Source organism: Lycium barbarum, chromosome 3 (assembly GCF_019175385.1).
Source record: "Lycium barbarum isolate Lr01 chromosome 3, ASM1917538v2, whole genome shotgun sequence".
In the NCBI taxonomy this organism is placed as follows: domain Eukaryota; kingdom Viridiplantae; phylum Streptophyta; class Magnoliopsida; order Solanales; family Solanaceae; genus Lycium; species Lycium barbarum.
Genome location: NC_083339.1, coordinates 128961916 through 128977060, shown reverse-complemented (window position 1 = coordinate 128977060; position 15145 = coordinate 128961916). Strand labels below are relative to the sequence as shown.

Genomic DNA, 15145 nt, shown 5'->3' with positions numbered 1-15145 from the left:
AAATAAGAAGTGCCGCAGACGAAAAATATATTTAATTTTTAGTAAAATATATTCTGCGCAAAATATTGTCGTTCATACCAAACACACGCAGAGAGAGTTTTTAGAGTGTACGTGCTGAATCGTACTATTATTTTCAAAGAATTCTCGAAAGAACTTCTAGAATAAAGTTTGGTAACTTGGAATTATGACTGTATCTTACTTGTAGTTCTACGCCTATACAAACAACACAACGATCTTACGCGTAATATCCATGAAGTGCGACGGAAAGTACACTCGCCCCAATACTAGCTAGTTGGTACTTTGTTGAATCATTTTATATTATATAAAATATGCACGCTATTTACCTATTACTTCTTCCATCCTAATTTAATTGTCTTACTTTCTTTTTTAATTTGATCTAAAAAAATATTTAGTAAATTGACAATTTAAACATTCTAAAAGATAAGTTTGTAATTACAAGATTCAAAGAATATTTTAGTACATTATACACATCTTTAATTTGAAATAACAAGATGCAAAAGTCTGTCTCTATTTTGTAAACTCTGTGTTTAATCAAACTAAGACACTGAAATTGAAAAGAATGGAGTATTAATTGGGGTATCAAAGAAGCTTTTCTTTGACTATATATATATATATATATTTTTAAATAGTTTAAGTTATTAACTAATATAATTTACTTTGCAAGTAATTTGTAAATATGAATTTATGTTCGAATTTACATAAAATTACTACATAATTCAATACTGGTACATTAAACCCCATCCTATGAAATGGAATGGAGTAGTAGTAGACTAGTAGTTACTCGCTCCATTCCCTTTTACATGTCTGATCCGCATTTTATTCGATCCTTAAAAAAAGTGGATATATATAGTAGTAAGTAAAAGAAAAAGCGGAAGGAACTGAGAAAGTACATTTTAAGAAGGGAAAAGGGCCAAAAATACCCCTCTACTATCATAAATTGGCTATTTTGCTCTTCGTTACAAGTTAGGGTCAAATCTATCCTCCCGTTATAAATTGGGGCCAAATATACACTTACCGTTAGCAAAGTTTCAAAATAGCCTTTATTTTCAACATATTCCCACATAAGCAAACCTAGTCATTGAAATTGAGTGACATGGACGCCACATGGTATTATACTTATTTTATGTGATGCCTACGTAGCAATTTTTTTAAAAAACAATCTGAAAAACTGATTTTTTTAAACAAATCTGAAAAAATGGCTTTTATTAAAAATCTGAAACTTTTTTGATTTTATAAAACCCAACAACAACAACAACAACAACAACCCAGTGAAATCTCACATCGTGGGGTCTGGGGAGGGTAGAGTGTACGCAGACCTGACTCCTACCAAGGTAGGACGGCTGTTTCCGACTTTGATTTTATAAAACCCGTTTTAAAAAAATATATTCTCAAATATTGGATTTTTTAACCCGGAAAACTGTAAAGTTTTTTTTTTTTTTAAAAGTATCCTAAAAATATATTTTTTAAAATATCTGGATGAATTTTTAAAAAAACTTGAAAAAAAGGACTTAAAAAAATCATTTTCCAGATTTTTCAATAAAAAAAAATCTAATTTTCCATTTTTTTAAAGATGCGGGTTTTATAAAAATTTAAAAAAATCAGATTTTTAATAAATTCCAGATTTATTTTTAGAAAAAATCAAATTTTCAGATTGTTTCTAAAAAGTTTGTCACGTAGGCACCACATATAATAAGTTAAATAACATGTAGCATCCATGTAACCCAATTCCAATGACTAGACTTGCCTATGTGAAAATATGTTAGAAATGTTAGGTATTTTTGAAACTTGGCTAAACACATTTTAGAAATGTTAGGTATTTTTGAAACTTGGCTAACGGTAGGGCTATATTTGGCTCTAACTTGTAACGGGAGCGATAGATTTGGTCCCAACTTATAACGAGAGTTGTATATTTCGTCCCAACTTGTAACGGAGGATAAAAGTAGCCAATTTATGAAAGTAGCCGGGATATTTTTGACCCTTTAAACAAAGTTGAGTATTGTAAGAGCTTCCTTAAACGACATTAGGAGAAGTTAGCGGGCAAAATGACGGTTACTGTTGTTTTTAAACAATCATTAAGGATTTTTTTTTTTTCGGTTAATCATTAAGATGTTGTACATTACGCAGGCGAGATTTTGTCCGTCAGCCTATTATTAAAAGGAAAAAATATCCCACTGTTACAGTTAGGAAAGCTAAATACACAGCTTTAAAACACAGGCGCGCCCACACTCTTATATAAGCTTTCTTTCTGCGGCTCTTCATTCCGGTCGGCCAATGCCAAGTCTCACCGGCTTCTAAATACTGATCTAAGCAGCTTATAAGCTATAGCTAAACTGCAATGAAGATAATGAGTTGCTTCTCGTCTAATTTCCAGTTAGTTTTCGTTACAATATGGATAACAGTAATGATGTCGTCGTCGTCGTCGTCGTTAACAGCTGTAGATGCGGCTACTAATGGTAGTGTTACTTACGATCGACGCTCGTTGATCATTAATGGCCAGAGGAAGCTGCTCATCTCTGCTTCCATTCACTATCCTCGCAGTGTTCCAGCTGTCAGTATTTAGTTCCCTCTTTATAATAGTTAGTTTCTCGCCTGGTTAATGCTACACCCTCAGGTTCAAAATAAGTGTCACTTACTCTTTAACACAAACCTTAAGTAAATACTAACTAAAGAAAAATAGGTAGTTTGACTAATTTATTACTCTACTATTAACTTGACATATTGGGATCTCATCACAAATCTGAAAAAAAAAAATAAAGTTAAATGTAGGACACTTATTCTGAACAATGAAAAGGCTAAGTGGACACTTATTTTGAACCGGAGGGAGTACTTCACTAGCATAGTATTAATATGTTTTTTAGGTTCTGTTTCTGTTGTTATGCATTTGAGTTAATTAATTACTCGCCTGATTAATGCAAAGTGATTATTCTTCTGGTTTTCAATTTCTATGTTTTTGTTGTTCTAATGGTGTGCAAATTAAATAGATGTGGCCTGGTCTGGTTCAATTGGCGAAGGAAGGAGGTGTTGATGTTATTGAGACATATGTGTTTTGGAATGGTCATGAACTTTCTCCTGACAATGTAAGAAAAGTTCAATTAAAAATTGATGCTTTCTTAGTGAATCCTCAAAATTTGAAGGTCTTTACTGATATTTGTTTTTTATGTTGCGAGAACAATTTAGTATTACTTTGGAGGAAGGTATGATCTTGTCAAATTTTGCAAGATCGTTCAGCAGGCTGGAATGTATATGATGCTTCGGATAGGACCATTTGTTGCTGCAGAATGGAACTTTGGGTATGTTTCCCTTTATAGTTTCACACATTTGAATTCCAATTAGTTTAGCACCTAGCACCCCTGATGAAGAGCTTCATAGTGCAAAGTAAATAGTGGACTTTCCTGCACCGCATACCAAAATTTTGTGAAATTTGAGAAACAGTATCAGCAGAGTTTTCTTTACATCTCCTTGAAGTGTTAAAGAACTCGAATGAAATCCTAACAAAACATTAACCATGCAGTGGACTTCCTGTGTGGCTGCATTATGTGCCTGGTACCACCTTCCGGACTGATAACGAACCATTCAAGGTTAGCCTACAACAGAACCCTCTCTTGGATGCAAATCTATTAAACCAATTTTGCATTATTGTTATAAAAAGATTCCTTTTGCTTGGTATTTCAGCATCACATGCAGAAGTTCATGACATATATTGTGAACTTAATGAAGAAAGAGAGGCTTTTTGCATCTCAAGGAGGTCCAATCATCTTGTCACAGGCAAGTTAGAAATCTGAAAGTTTATCTTGGGCCAAAACGCTTCTCAATAAGCTTTGGTTTTGCACCTCGGAACATCCTAATTTAAGTTCGATTCTGCGAGTCCGATATGTAGCTTTACTTATCCGAGAATCATCAAAATAGTTTGTTGGTTCATCTTCTAATTTGATTTGCTTCCAAAACATTGAAGACTGGATTTTACCCAACTTTCAAATCAACTTAGTTCCATTCCCTGATATTCCATCCAGAGAATTGTTAGGAAACATAAGAAAGACATGCAAACTGCAGATCCTCTTACCTCATTAAGCATTTATAGTTATCTTGTAACTTGCTTGTGGAACTCTCAGGAAAAGTATGCAACTGGAGGACAACTCTTTTGCAACTAGTTTTGCGCTTTTAGACCTTCCTTTTGTCACTGCCTCTTGTTGTTGAAGATTTTGACTTGCTCAGAATCTTTTCTTGCAGGTAGAAAACGAGTATGGCTACTATGAAAATGCATATGGAGAAGGAGGGAAAAGGTATGCCTTATGGTCTGCTAAAATGGCTCTTTCTCAAGATACTGGTGTACCTTGGATAATGTGCCAGCAGTATGATGCTCCTGATCCTGTGGTGAGAACTTGTTTCCATGCTCTGGGATGGGCCTTTTTTACACTCCGGTAACTTGTCAGATTTTGCCAATTAAGTTTGCTCATGTCCATATGCATTTGTATAACAGAGTCCAGAGAAGCTTTTATCCTGCTATTGTAGATTTAGGGTATATAGATGAATGTTTCCTCATTAGGACATGAGAAATACTTTTGCTTGTCAAGTTCAAACTTACTTTTGTCAGTGCACTCGCGTAATCTAGTGTGAGGTTACATTTTCTTTGCTTCTGATTTTAGCCATCCACATACTCCAAAGAGAAAGAGTGGTTGTGAGAGAGCTGGGAGCAGGAAAAGTAAATATATAAAAAAAAGATAACTTTATAGCTCTAAGTTTTTCGCGCAGTTAAACACTTATTCACCTACTTTTTGAGTAAGCTTGAATCGTTATTGTTTAAGCAGCTTCTAGCCATAAATAAATTTGATAGGCTAACACGTCGTTTCGGAAATTCTGGTTCAACTCAGATCGTCAATACTTATTTTTCTTTTGCAGATTGACACATGCAATTCATTTTACTGTGACCAATTTAAACCAATCTCTCCAAACAAGCCCAAAATTTGGACAGAGAACTGGCCGGGATGGTATGAGTTCACTTTCTCTGTTTGCATTTATAAGCTAACTAAAGCATTTATTTAATTTTCTTTAACAGAATGTGTATTTGCATTTGATGATATTGTGCCATGAAAAGTTTCCTTATCTTTTCATTGCTGAGACTACCATCCCATCTAATTTCTTCCATTCAAAAGATGTGTATTTCAATAATACCTGTAAGAAAAACATTTTGTTGATGAGTTCCTGGTCTATCTGAGAGGCGGTGATGAAGTGTAGTCAACTCTGAAGTTGGAATATCAAACTGAACATAAATTTGTCAGGTTCAAGACATTTGGGGCCAGAGATCCTCACAGGCCTGTGGAAGATGTTGCTTATTCTGTTGCTCGTTTTTTCCAAAAAGGAGGAAGTGTGCAGAATTATTACATGGTATTGTATTATGTTTTTGTAACCTTCCATTAGCTTTAAGTAAATCAGTTCTTCTTTTAGTTTAATATAGCTAATAGAAGTGGCTACCAACATTTTGTTAAGTAATTTTCCCTATCTTACCTTTTCACATTGACTTTTATTCTTCTTCATAGTACCATGGTGGGACAAACTTTGGCCGGACAGCAGGTGGCCCTTTCATTACCACAAGTTACGACTATGATGCACCAATTGACGAATACGGTTGGTCTATCTATCTCTGTTGCTAAAAGAACAATTTGTATATATTAATTGCTTAGTAAGCACAAGTTCTTACTGTTCCTTGTGGATAACTTTTTGGAGGTCTCCAGCATATCCTTAATGCTGAGGAATACAATTTACAAGTTTTCAAAAAAAAAAAGAAAAAAGAAAAAAAAAAAAAAAAGTAAGCACAAGTACTAGCGTGTCTAATTGAAACTTATGTCAATCTTGTGTAATATGACTTCTAGGTCTGGCAAGGTTTCCTAAATGGGGCCACCTTAAAGAACTTCATAAAGTCATAAAAAGGTGTGAGCATGCTCTGCTGAACAATGATCCGACTCTTCATTCACTAGGTCCTCTACAAGAGGTAATTTCTCTTCCATTTCTCGTGGTACCCCGCGAGCTTCAGAGTATAGATCGGTTTCTATTTTTATTTTCATTTGCTCCTTCATTTGGTTCCATTTCTGTTCCGCATATGTCTTTCTATAAGTAGAATTTGAAGTTAACGCATATTGTCTTTTACTAGCTACAAGAATTGGTGGTGTTGTTACTTCATAAAGTCTTCTCACATGCTTCACACGCTAAATTTTGGGGCTGATATTTGTGATGATTACTGCTGCACCATGTTCGGCAGCATCTAAGTGATAGAAGAGGCACTTGAAAATTCTGGCTCCAAAATGCTTCAGACACATGATATATGCTCTCTTTCTTACAAAAGTATTCCAAAATAAAAGATGATTCCCCAATAGTTGTGGATTTGAATAGGCGGGAACCATCTGAACGTAAACTAGTAATTTCATTCCCAGATTGACTTGGAATGCCTTTTTCTCTGACTTAATTGTCTAGAGTATGTTCTTTTCTTCTTTATCCTCTTTCATAAGCTTTTTTTTTTTGGATTAAGGATCATGATACTAGTGGCAGCGCATTCTAATTGTTTTTTCTATGATAAGACTAACTTTGAGCACTCTATCTGAATCTGTTCTTTATTCACTCGTTCTTCAGGCTGATGTTTATGAAGATGCTTCAGGAGCTTGTGCTGCCTTTCTCGCCAATATGGATGATAAAGATGACAAGGTGGTACAGTTCCGGAATATATCATACCACCTGCCAGCATGGTCTGTTAGCATTTTGCCAGACTGCAAAACTGTAGCATTCAACACAGCAAAGGTATGGCGTCTGTTTTAAACAAATATCAGTTAAAAAAGATAGTGACTATAATTATTTGTCTCTGAAATATTGGAAAGTAAGTCATTATTTGAACATTGTAGTTAATGTTATAAAGCTTCAATTGGCAACACCTTTAACAAGCTATTGTCACCTTGAGATTCTCTATTTATCTTTCCTTCATAAATAAAGAATAGATAAATGAACTTGTAGTAGAGGTTAATGACACATCAACAACAACAACATACCCAGTTGGATCCCACAACGTGAGGTCTGGGGAGGGTAAAGTGTACGCAGACCTTACCCCCACCTTGGAAGGTAGGGAGGCTGTTTCCGAAAGACCCTCGGCTCAAAAGAAAACAAGGAAAACAAGGGAAACAAAGGAAAAGAGTCAGATACAGAATCAAAACCATGTGAAAATGAGAAATAGCAAGAGCAACGAAGTCATGATAAAATAACAAAGATAGACAAGACCAACACATAGAAGCAGGATAAAAATACTCCTAATACGAGAAAGGAAACCTCACGGCCCCCCACTAGCCCTCTACCCTGATACTCGACCTCCACCCCCTCCTATCACCGGTCATGTCCTCGGTAAGCTGGAGTAACGTCATGTCCTGCCGAATCACCTCTCCCCAAGCCTTATTTGGCCTACCCCTCCCTCTCTTCAGGCCCACCACTGCCATCCTCTCACACCTCCTCACTGGCGCATCAGCGCATCTTCGCTGTACGTGGCCGAACCACCTCAACTTCCCTTCCCGCATCTTATCCACCACAGGGGACACACCCACCTTATCCTGAATCACTTCATTCCGAATCCTATCTCTCCTGGTATGCCCGCACATCCATCTCAGCATCCGCAACTCAGCTACCTTCATCTTCTGGACATGCGCTTTCTTAACTGGCCAGTATTCCGTCCCATACGACATAGCCGGTCTAACCACCGCTTTGTAGAACTTTCCCTTTAGAATAGACGACACCTTATCACACAACACCTCCGATGCGAGCATCCATTTCATCCATCCCGCTCCAATACGATGTGTGACATCGTCGTCAATCTCGCCAGTCCCTTGGATGATCGACCTCAGGTACTTGAAACTTTCTTTCTTCGGGATGACCTGAGTATCCAGCTGCACGTCCTCGTCCTCTACTTGACTCCCATTACTGAATTTGCACTCTAAGTACTCTGTTTTAGTCCTGCTCAACTTGAAACCCTTCGACTCCAGAGTCCGTCGCCAAACCTCCAGTCTCGCGTTAACACCGCTCCGCGACTCGTCAATAAGCACAATGTCATCTGCAAACAACATGCACCACGGTACCTCTCCTTGAATGTGGCTTGTCAGAGCGTCCATTGCCACAGCAAACAGAAACGGGCTAAGCGCGGACCCCTGGTGCAAGCCCATCGTGACTGGAAACTGTTCCGAGTCACCTCCAACCGTCCTCACCCGGTTTTGGCTCCATCATACATGTCCTTAATCGCTCTAATGTATGCTACAGGAACACCTCTAGCTTCCAGACATCTCCACAACACCTCTCTTGGGACTTTGTCGTAAGCCTTCTCAAGGTCGACAAACACCATGTGCAAGTCAGTCTTCTTATCCCTATACTGCTCCACCAACCTCCTCACCAGGTGAATGGCTTCTGTAGTCGAACGCCTTGGCAGGTTAATGACACATATAATTATAATTTCTCATAGTGGTCCTAAGTCCTGCAGTTGCTGCAAAAGAAAAACTTGCTGAAATAACTGCGGATGAATTGCTTCTGGAAAACGAGCCCTTCGCTATCAAGGTTATATTGTTGAAAGAGAACACCCTCAATATTTAAATAATTGTGCTGGGTCAAAATAAAACAAATGAATATAGAGGCTTTTGTAATAAGATATTATAATTCCTAGTAAATTCAGACAAAAGTTTAAAATTATTATATTTTAGTTTTAAGATAAATCACTTTTCAGAATGTATTTACTTGCTTCATAATGCAATCTATGCCTTGTGCAATTCCTTCTGTTTGCAGGTTGGATGTCAAACTTCTATAGTTAAAATGGAACCCCGAGATTTACATCCCACCGCAAGATCATCAAAGAGAGATATCAAAGCTCTTCAGTGGGAAGTCTTCAAGGAAACAGCTGGAGTATGGGGAGCTGCTGATTTCACTAAAAACAGCTTTGTAGATCACATTAACACCACAAAAGACACTACAGACTACCTCTGGTACACGAGAAGGTTGGTCTCACTCTAGGTTGATAACATTGTCATCATTTTACCTGAACACATGCATTTGATCAATATTACTTACCTTGAATACATGGATGAACTACAGCTACATGAGCGGATGGATGCCATTTTCTCCCTCTCTTTGTTTCCGAAACATGAAATCATTAGCAATTGCTCAATCTATTATATCTCATAAATTCTTGAAGTAAAGAAAATGATCTGCTAATCGTCATCCTTTTTTCTTTTTTTTTTTGGTTTGGGGATGCTGGCGTTGAAGGTGAGGTTGAGCTGAAGTACTTTGTAAACTTTTTGCTGATTGATAACCAATTATTTCCCGTATTTTAGAGTTTTTATCCTCAAAATAGTTTAAGAAGTCACTTGCCTTATTGGTCTGTCAAGTTTGGCTAAGCATTGCGGGCATTCAGTTTTCTTATAACCAATGGGATTGAAGGTGATAACGAACTTTCATGAGGGAGAAAAAAGCTAGTTTACTTTCTATCTGACCAGAGTTGAAAAATTGTGACATTGCCTTTTGAAATCGTTTACCTTAACCCATCTATAAACAATACACTCAATAACTTTTTTATTATTGGCAGTATTTTTGTTAATGAGGATGAGGAGTTCCTAAGAAACAGAAGCACTGCAATGCTTTTCGTTGAATCAAAGGGTCATGCTATGCATGTCTTCATCAATCAAAAGCTTCAAGGTCTGTATTTTATATGCCTACTTCCATGCTGGGGAAGTTACACCCTAAAACAAAAGGGAAACTCCTTTCGATATAAATTTCTTTTGCCAAGAAACATATTCATTTTTGTATAAAGTGCATGTGACCCTTAAATAACTTGTTTACTTGTGCATATTTCTCTATAGCCAGTGCATCTGGAAATGGCACAGTGCCACATTTCAAGTTTGGAACTCCTATTGCTCTCAAGGCAGGGAAGAATGACATTGCCTTGTTAAGCATGACCGTGGGCCTACAAGTAAGTGGCTACAACTGCCTTCATCTGAAGTAATCATCAAATCACAGAGCAGTAGCTACTGCTCCGCTCCAGATTATGCGAGAGTTATGAACTAACCATTTGTCACGAAAGGGAATTCACAAATGATATGATGTGCACCTATGAAATTTACTGTAGCTAGTATTATCTATGCAGAATATATATGCACCAATCATATGCTAGAGATTTGCAGGTTAAAGCAAAAACCAAATCACAGAGCTTACTGCTTTACTTCTAGATTATGGGAGAGAAAGGAACTAACCATTTGGCAATAAATAATTAGTGGTAACAAAGAGTGTTATGTGTATATGAAGTTTACTGTAGTTACTATTATCTAAGAAGAAATAAGCGCCAGAGTGAATTATAAGGGACTTGTTTCTGGTTATTTTAAGATAAGGATACACATATTTAGTTCTTATGATACTCCCTCAGTCCTTATCCCGGTTTGTTTAGACACGATCATTAAGGTAAGAGTTGCAGTTTTATTGTATTCAAATGAAACTGGGTCAAAAAATGTAGTGAAAATTGGGTTTTGAAGAAGAGTACTTTTAGTATTATAAATGGATCCCTTTGCACTTTTTTATGATAGAATACTGAAAAAGTATTGAGCTTTGAGTATGATTTTTTCTTTTTTAGGAAGGGGAAAATTTTTTTTGATTAAGCACCGGGTGTCCGGGTCTCTTTGAGCCCCGACTAATCCCGGGGGTGCACAGGCCCTCGGCAAGGAGTTTCCCGCAAGTGCACCACGGGTAATTCAGGGTTTTACCCCAGTCCGATGGCCCTCAGAAATTGTTTGCACCCAGTGGGTTTCGAACTTGAGACCTTGAAAGGGAGCACCCCAAGGCTCAAGCCAATTACCACCAGGCCAACCCCTGAGGAGTTTCCACCAGGAAGGGGAAAATTTTGAACAACCCAAAATACAAAATAAGATGGTTAATTTGGAATTGGTGTGTTTGTTATATCCAATGATGTGTTTTCATCATGTTTCCATTTGTTAATGTTTCTTTTGTGCATCATCTGTTAATTCCGATGATTTGTAACATGAAGAGTCATTTTGCAAAGATCGACAATTCCAGCATTTTCTTTGGTGGAGAGTGAAAATGAAGCATCTTTACTCTTTCAAATAAAAGTCTGAAAGAAAACATAATTTATTTATCTACAATGATGAATGATGTTCAGCAATTCTCTGCAAAAAAGAGATATGATAAGTTGATAACTTGTGCATTTTAATTTTGCAAAAGTTTACACAGTATTCTAGCTGTTGCATAACTCTTATTTTTTTCCAAAGGCTTTTCTCCTTAGTCTAACGGTCCTAGTAACTTGGTTTTTCTCTTTGAAGACTGCTGGATCGTTCTATGAATGGATTGGAGCTGGTCCAACAAGTGTCAAAGTTGAAGGTTTCAAGAATGGGACTGTGGATTTGTCTGCGTGTACTTGGGCCTATAAGGTATTGTCTTTTCTCTTCAGTTATGTTTGTTCTCCAGCTTGTGTCGTTGTCAATCTAGGAAGCATGTGTTCCTCCTTTTAATGGTCTGCACAGAGTTGAAAATTTGGACACTCTCTTCTAATATTTGGAAAATCCATTTATTAATCAAGGCAAGGCAATGAGAATATGACATTGTCAAAATGGGCGCTTGCTCTATTACCTCTTTTGTTTTTTGGGAGGAGAAGAGGTTTGAGCTGAGGGATCCTGGAATGTGTTTGGACTTTGGAGGAGAGTACACATTAGCTATCTTTAGCTGTATTTCCTTTTGTGTAATAACAGCATGAACCTAAAGGCAGCAACACTTCACAAAAGGACCACTAGAAAAATGTAAGCAAAGAAATATTTCTACAACTAGAATACCTCATTCCTAACGAACAATTATGGGCATGTACGAATCTAACCTTCAGACCTTAGAATATTCTATTGTTAATGTAGCCTGATGAGAATGTGAAAGCTTTTGACTGTAGGACAATGTAGCCTTATCCATATGTATAAATTTATTTTCATGATGCTTGGGTTTCACTGCCAACAGTTTAGTGTATGGTTTATGAGTGAGATGAGACCTGACATATACCTAGGCTAAAAGTCAGAACTCTGTTGGTTTTGTAATAAGTCTGGATAATTTGTCCTACATTGTCGGTAAAGAGGAACCCCTTGTTTCCTTGCTACTCAAATGGCTAACAGGTTTCCACAGTGCTACTTTGTGAACTTTCGGTCAGAGGGGTCTTAAGCGTGTGATTTCTTCTAATTTGTACAAGACTCATGTATTGTTAGTCTTGTGTGATGATTCTTTAATTGTTTCTGTATTTGACGATTTCCATATTTTTTTCATTCTAAAACTTGCAAATCCACCAACTCAATAGTGTCCTGGCAAATTCACTATACTATAAAATGAAAAATGATATGGTAGCTAAGTTTTACACACAGCTATAGATTTGTAGGTTTAGTGAAGGATATAGAGATTTTGGAATATAACAAAATCATTCCTATTTACTACTTATCAATTTTTTCTCGTATGTTTTAATAAACAGACAAATCCAGATGTCCCTTTACATGACTTTAGTTGACCCTGTCTGATTATTGCGAAATTAAGGGAGAAATTACTTTCAGTAAATTACTGTGTTGGAGCTGTAAAACAAGCGTTCATCTGCTATTAAAGATCACTTGGGAAACATCAATATGAATTTTGTATTATGCCATATAATTTGAATACGAGGCGCCTAACAAATATTGAAGTAAAATGGGAAGCAGGTCATGGAATATATCTCTTCTGTAATGCAATTAAATAGTGTATCAATTTGGACAAGCTCAATTTGGTCTGCAGTGGTTCGATATCAAGTTACTCAAATAAAAAATAATAATCTGATTGATAGTTCTATTTCTGTCTTACCAATATTTATTCTTATCTAGAGATCTTCTCTTGATATATCTCAACTACTTCTAAGTCTATGATCCATGTGATGTTTCATTGCCCTCCATATTGTGTTTCGTAATTAATAAATCTTGGTGTTGCTCATGCACAGTTCAGTAACCAAAAACCAATAAGTGTTGTTCCAAAAGGCTTCATTCACTACAGTATTTTGTTTGAAATATTGGGAAGCTTGATTGCTGATTTAAACAGTATTTACTTTACTTCTAGATTGGATTGCACGGAGAATATTTGAGGATACATAAGTCATATAACTTGAACAGTAAAATCTGGGCTCCAACTTCAGAGCCACCAAAGCAACAGCCCCTGACATGGTATAAGGTAAGAAAGAAATAAGGTGCCCAAACAATGAGCCTATACATAGTTGTTTCTGATTGTTTTACCCCTTCCAACTTTCTTATCATTGTTGGTACTTTTCTGTGATTTTCCAGGCAATGAGCCTACACATAGTTGTTTCTGATTGTTTTACCCCTTCCAACTTTCTTATCATTGTTGGTACTTTTCTGTGATTTTCCAGGCAGTAGTAGATGCGCCTCCCGGTAATGAACCTGTTGCACTTGATATGATTCATATGGGAAAAGGAATGGCTTGGTTGAATGGACAAGATATTGGCAGATATTGGCCGAGGAAAAGTTCTAAACATGAGAAATGTGTTACTCAATGTGACTACAGAGGCAAATTTAAGCCTGATAAATGTGACACTGGCTGTGGAGAACCTACACAGAGATGGTAAGACCAGATGCATGGCTGAACAGTATCAGTAGTATGAATGCTCACTTTACTTTTCTTGGACTCTGTCCATAATGATTTTTGCATGAATTCCTAAAAAATTAGAACTCCTATTTAGAGCCTGTTTGGATGGGCTTAAAAAAAGCAGCTTATAAGCTGCTTTGGATAAGCTAAGCCAAACGGGCCCAATTATTTTTTTGAGCTTATTTTAAGCACAAAATGACTTTAAGCTGGCCAGCCAAACACTCAAAAAAGCTGAAAGCTGTTTTCAGCAACTTATAAGACAATCCAAACGGGCTCTTAGTTTTTAAAGGAGCACTTTTTTGTTTCCAGCTATTGATAGAAGACCAGTAGTGTTCAAAGTAGTATCCATCAATTTGTATCCTTAATGCTAGTTGGTTTTTTTCTTGTTTTAAATACATCCAAGTTTTTAAAGTAAAATTTCATATTTTGCTTGTTGATTAGGTATCATGTGCCACGATCTTGGTTCAAGCCATCCGGAAATATCTTGGTGATCTTTGAGGAAACAGGTGGAGATCCGTCTCAAGTTAGATTCTCATTGCGAAAGGTCTCTGGAACTTGTGGCCATCTTTCAGAGGACCACCCGTCCTTTGATGTTGAATATCTGCAAGGAAGTAAAATAGAGAACGATAAAAACAGGGCAACTCTGAGATTGAAATGCCCCACAAATACTCGCATTTCTGCTGTCAAATTTGCCAGCTTTGGAAATCCTACTGGTACATGTGGCTCCTTCATGCAAGGAGACTGCCATGATCCAAATTCTGCATCACTGGTCGAAAAGGTAGCATAATATCTGTCGAACCCCTTTGCATGAATCATGACTTTTCTAGGTTGAGCAAAGGCCTTGAGCAATAAACTGTACCAGAAACTAACTTAATAGCTTAAGTTGACTCCGCGATTTCTAAGCTCTTATTATGAACTAGCATGTGACCAACTCCTTTTTCTCTTCTGTAATAACCTGAGGTTGCTATTTATTGCTTTGCAGGTTTGCCTGAACCAAAATGAGTGTGCATTAGAAATGTCAAGCAGGAATTTTAACATGCAATTGTGTCCGAGCACAGTAAAGAAACTTGCTGTTGAAGTGAATTGCAGCTGAGCACCATTGCCCAAAATGAAAGCCAGAGATTCCAATCCATATAGTTTGCTACGGGATGCCCATTCTTAAACCTTTCTGACATAGCAGAATAATCTGCTATTCCTTCTTTCGTCTATAATTTGAAGTATAAGATATGGTTACTGATGTCTTGTTAAGCACCGCCACTCCCTCTATTCTCTCAGAAGATGAAGATAGGCTTGGATATTCATGTCTCACAGACAAAATATTAATATTTTTTCATTTGAGATGCAAGATTTATTTGTGAATTGTGAGATTCAAAATTAAACAAAAACCGCTTGTGAGAAGAAATTATGTGTTCTTTAGGGAATTGTTGATCCCAGAATACATTAGTGTATTTTCCTTCGATAA

The 15145-nt window shown here is 36.9% G+C and overlaps 1 protein-coding gene across 2 annotated transcripts; it reads left to right on the top strand.

The window, feature by feature from the left end:
* The first annotated feature begins 2200 nt into the window (after positions 1–2200).
* LOC132632447 (beta-galactosidase 10) lies at positions 2201–15145 on the top strand. Of its 2 annotated transcripts, XM_060348379.1 has the most exons (19): positions 2202–2569; positions 3003–3098; positions 3199–3311; positions 3533–3599; positions 3694–3786; positions 4249–4392; positions 4918–5006; positions 5298–5403; positions 5556–5643; positions 5889–6007; positions 6643–6807; positions 8818–9026; positions 9614–9723; positions 9888–9997; positions 11355–11462; positions 13141–13251; positions 13448–13659; positions 14125–14461; positions 14666–15145. In XM_060348379.1, the coding sequence occupies exons 1-19, from the start codon at positions 2357–2359 to the stop codon at positions 14774–14776; spliced, it is 2601 nt and encodes an 866-aa protein (XP_060204362.1). In that variant the 5' UTR covers positions 2202–2356; the 3' UTR covers positions 14777–15145. The 2 variants fall into 2 exon arrangements, with proteins under 2 accessions (XP_060204363.1, XP_060204362.1); XM_060348380.1 differs by lacking the exon at positions 13141–13251 and having other exon boundaries at positions 2201–2569.

Bases quoted from the DNA above. Each gene is read 5' to 3' on its own strand.
- LOC132632447 (XM_060348379.1), top strand. From the start codon at position 2,357: ATGAAGATAATGAGTTGCTTCTCGTCTAATTTCCAGTTAGTTTTCGTT. The intron at 2,570-3,002 runs GTCAGTATTTAG...CAAATTAAATAG, and splicing joins ATCCTCGCAGTGTTCCAGCT to ATGTGGCCTGGTCTGGTTCA. The intron at 3,312-3,532 runs GTATGTTTCCCT...TTAACCATGCAG, and splicing joins GCTGCAGAATGGAACTTTGG to TGGACTTCCTGTGTGGCTGC.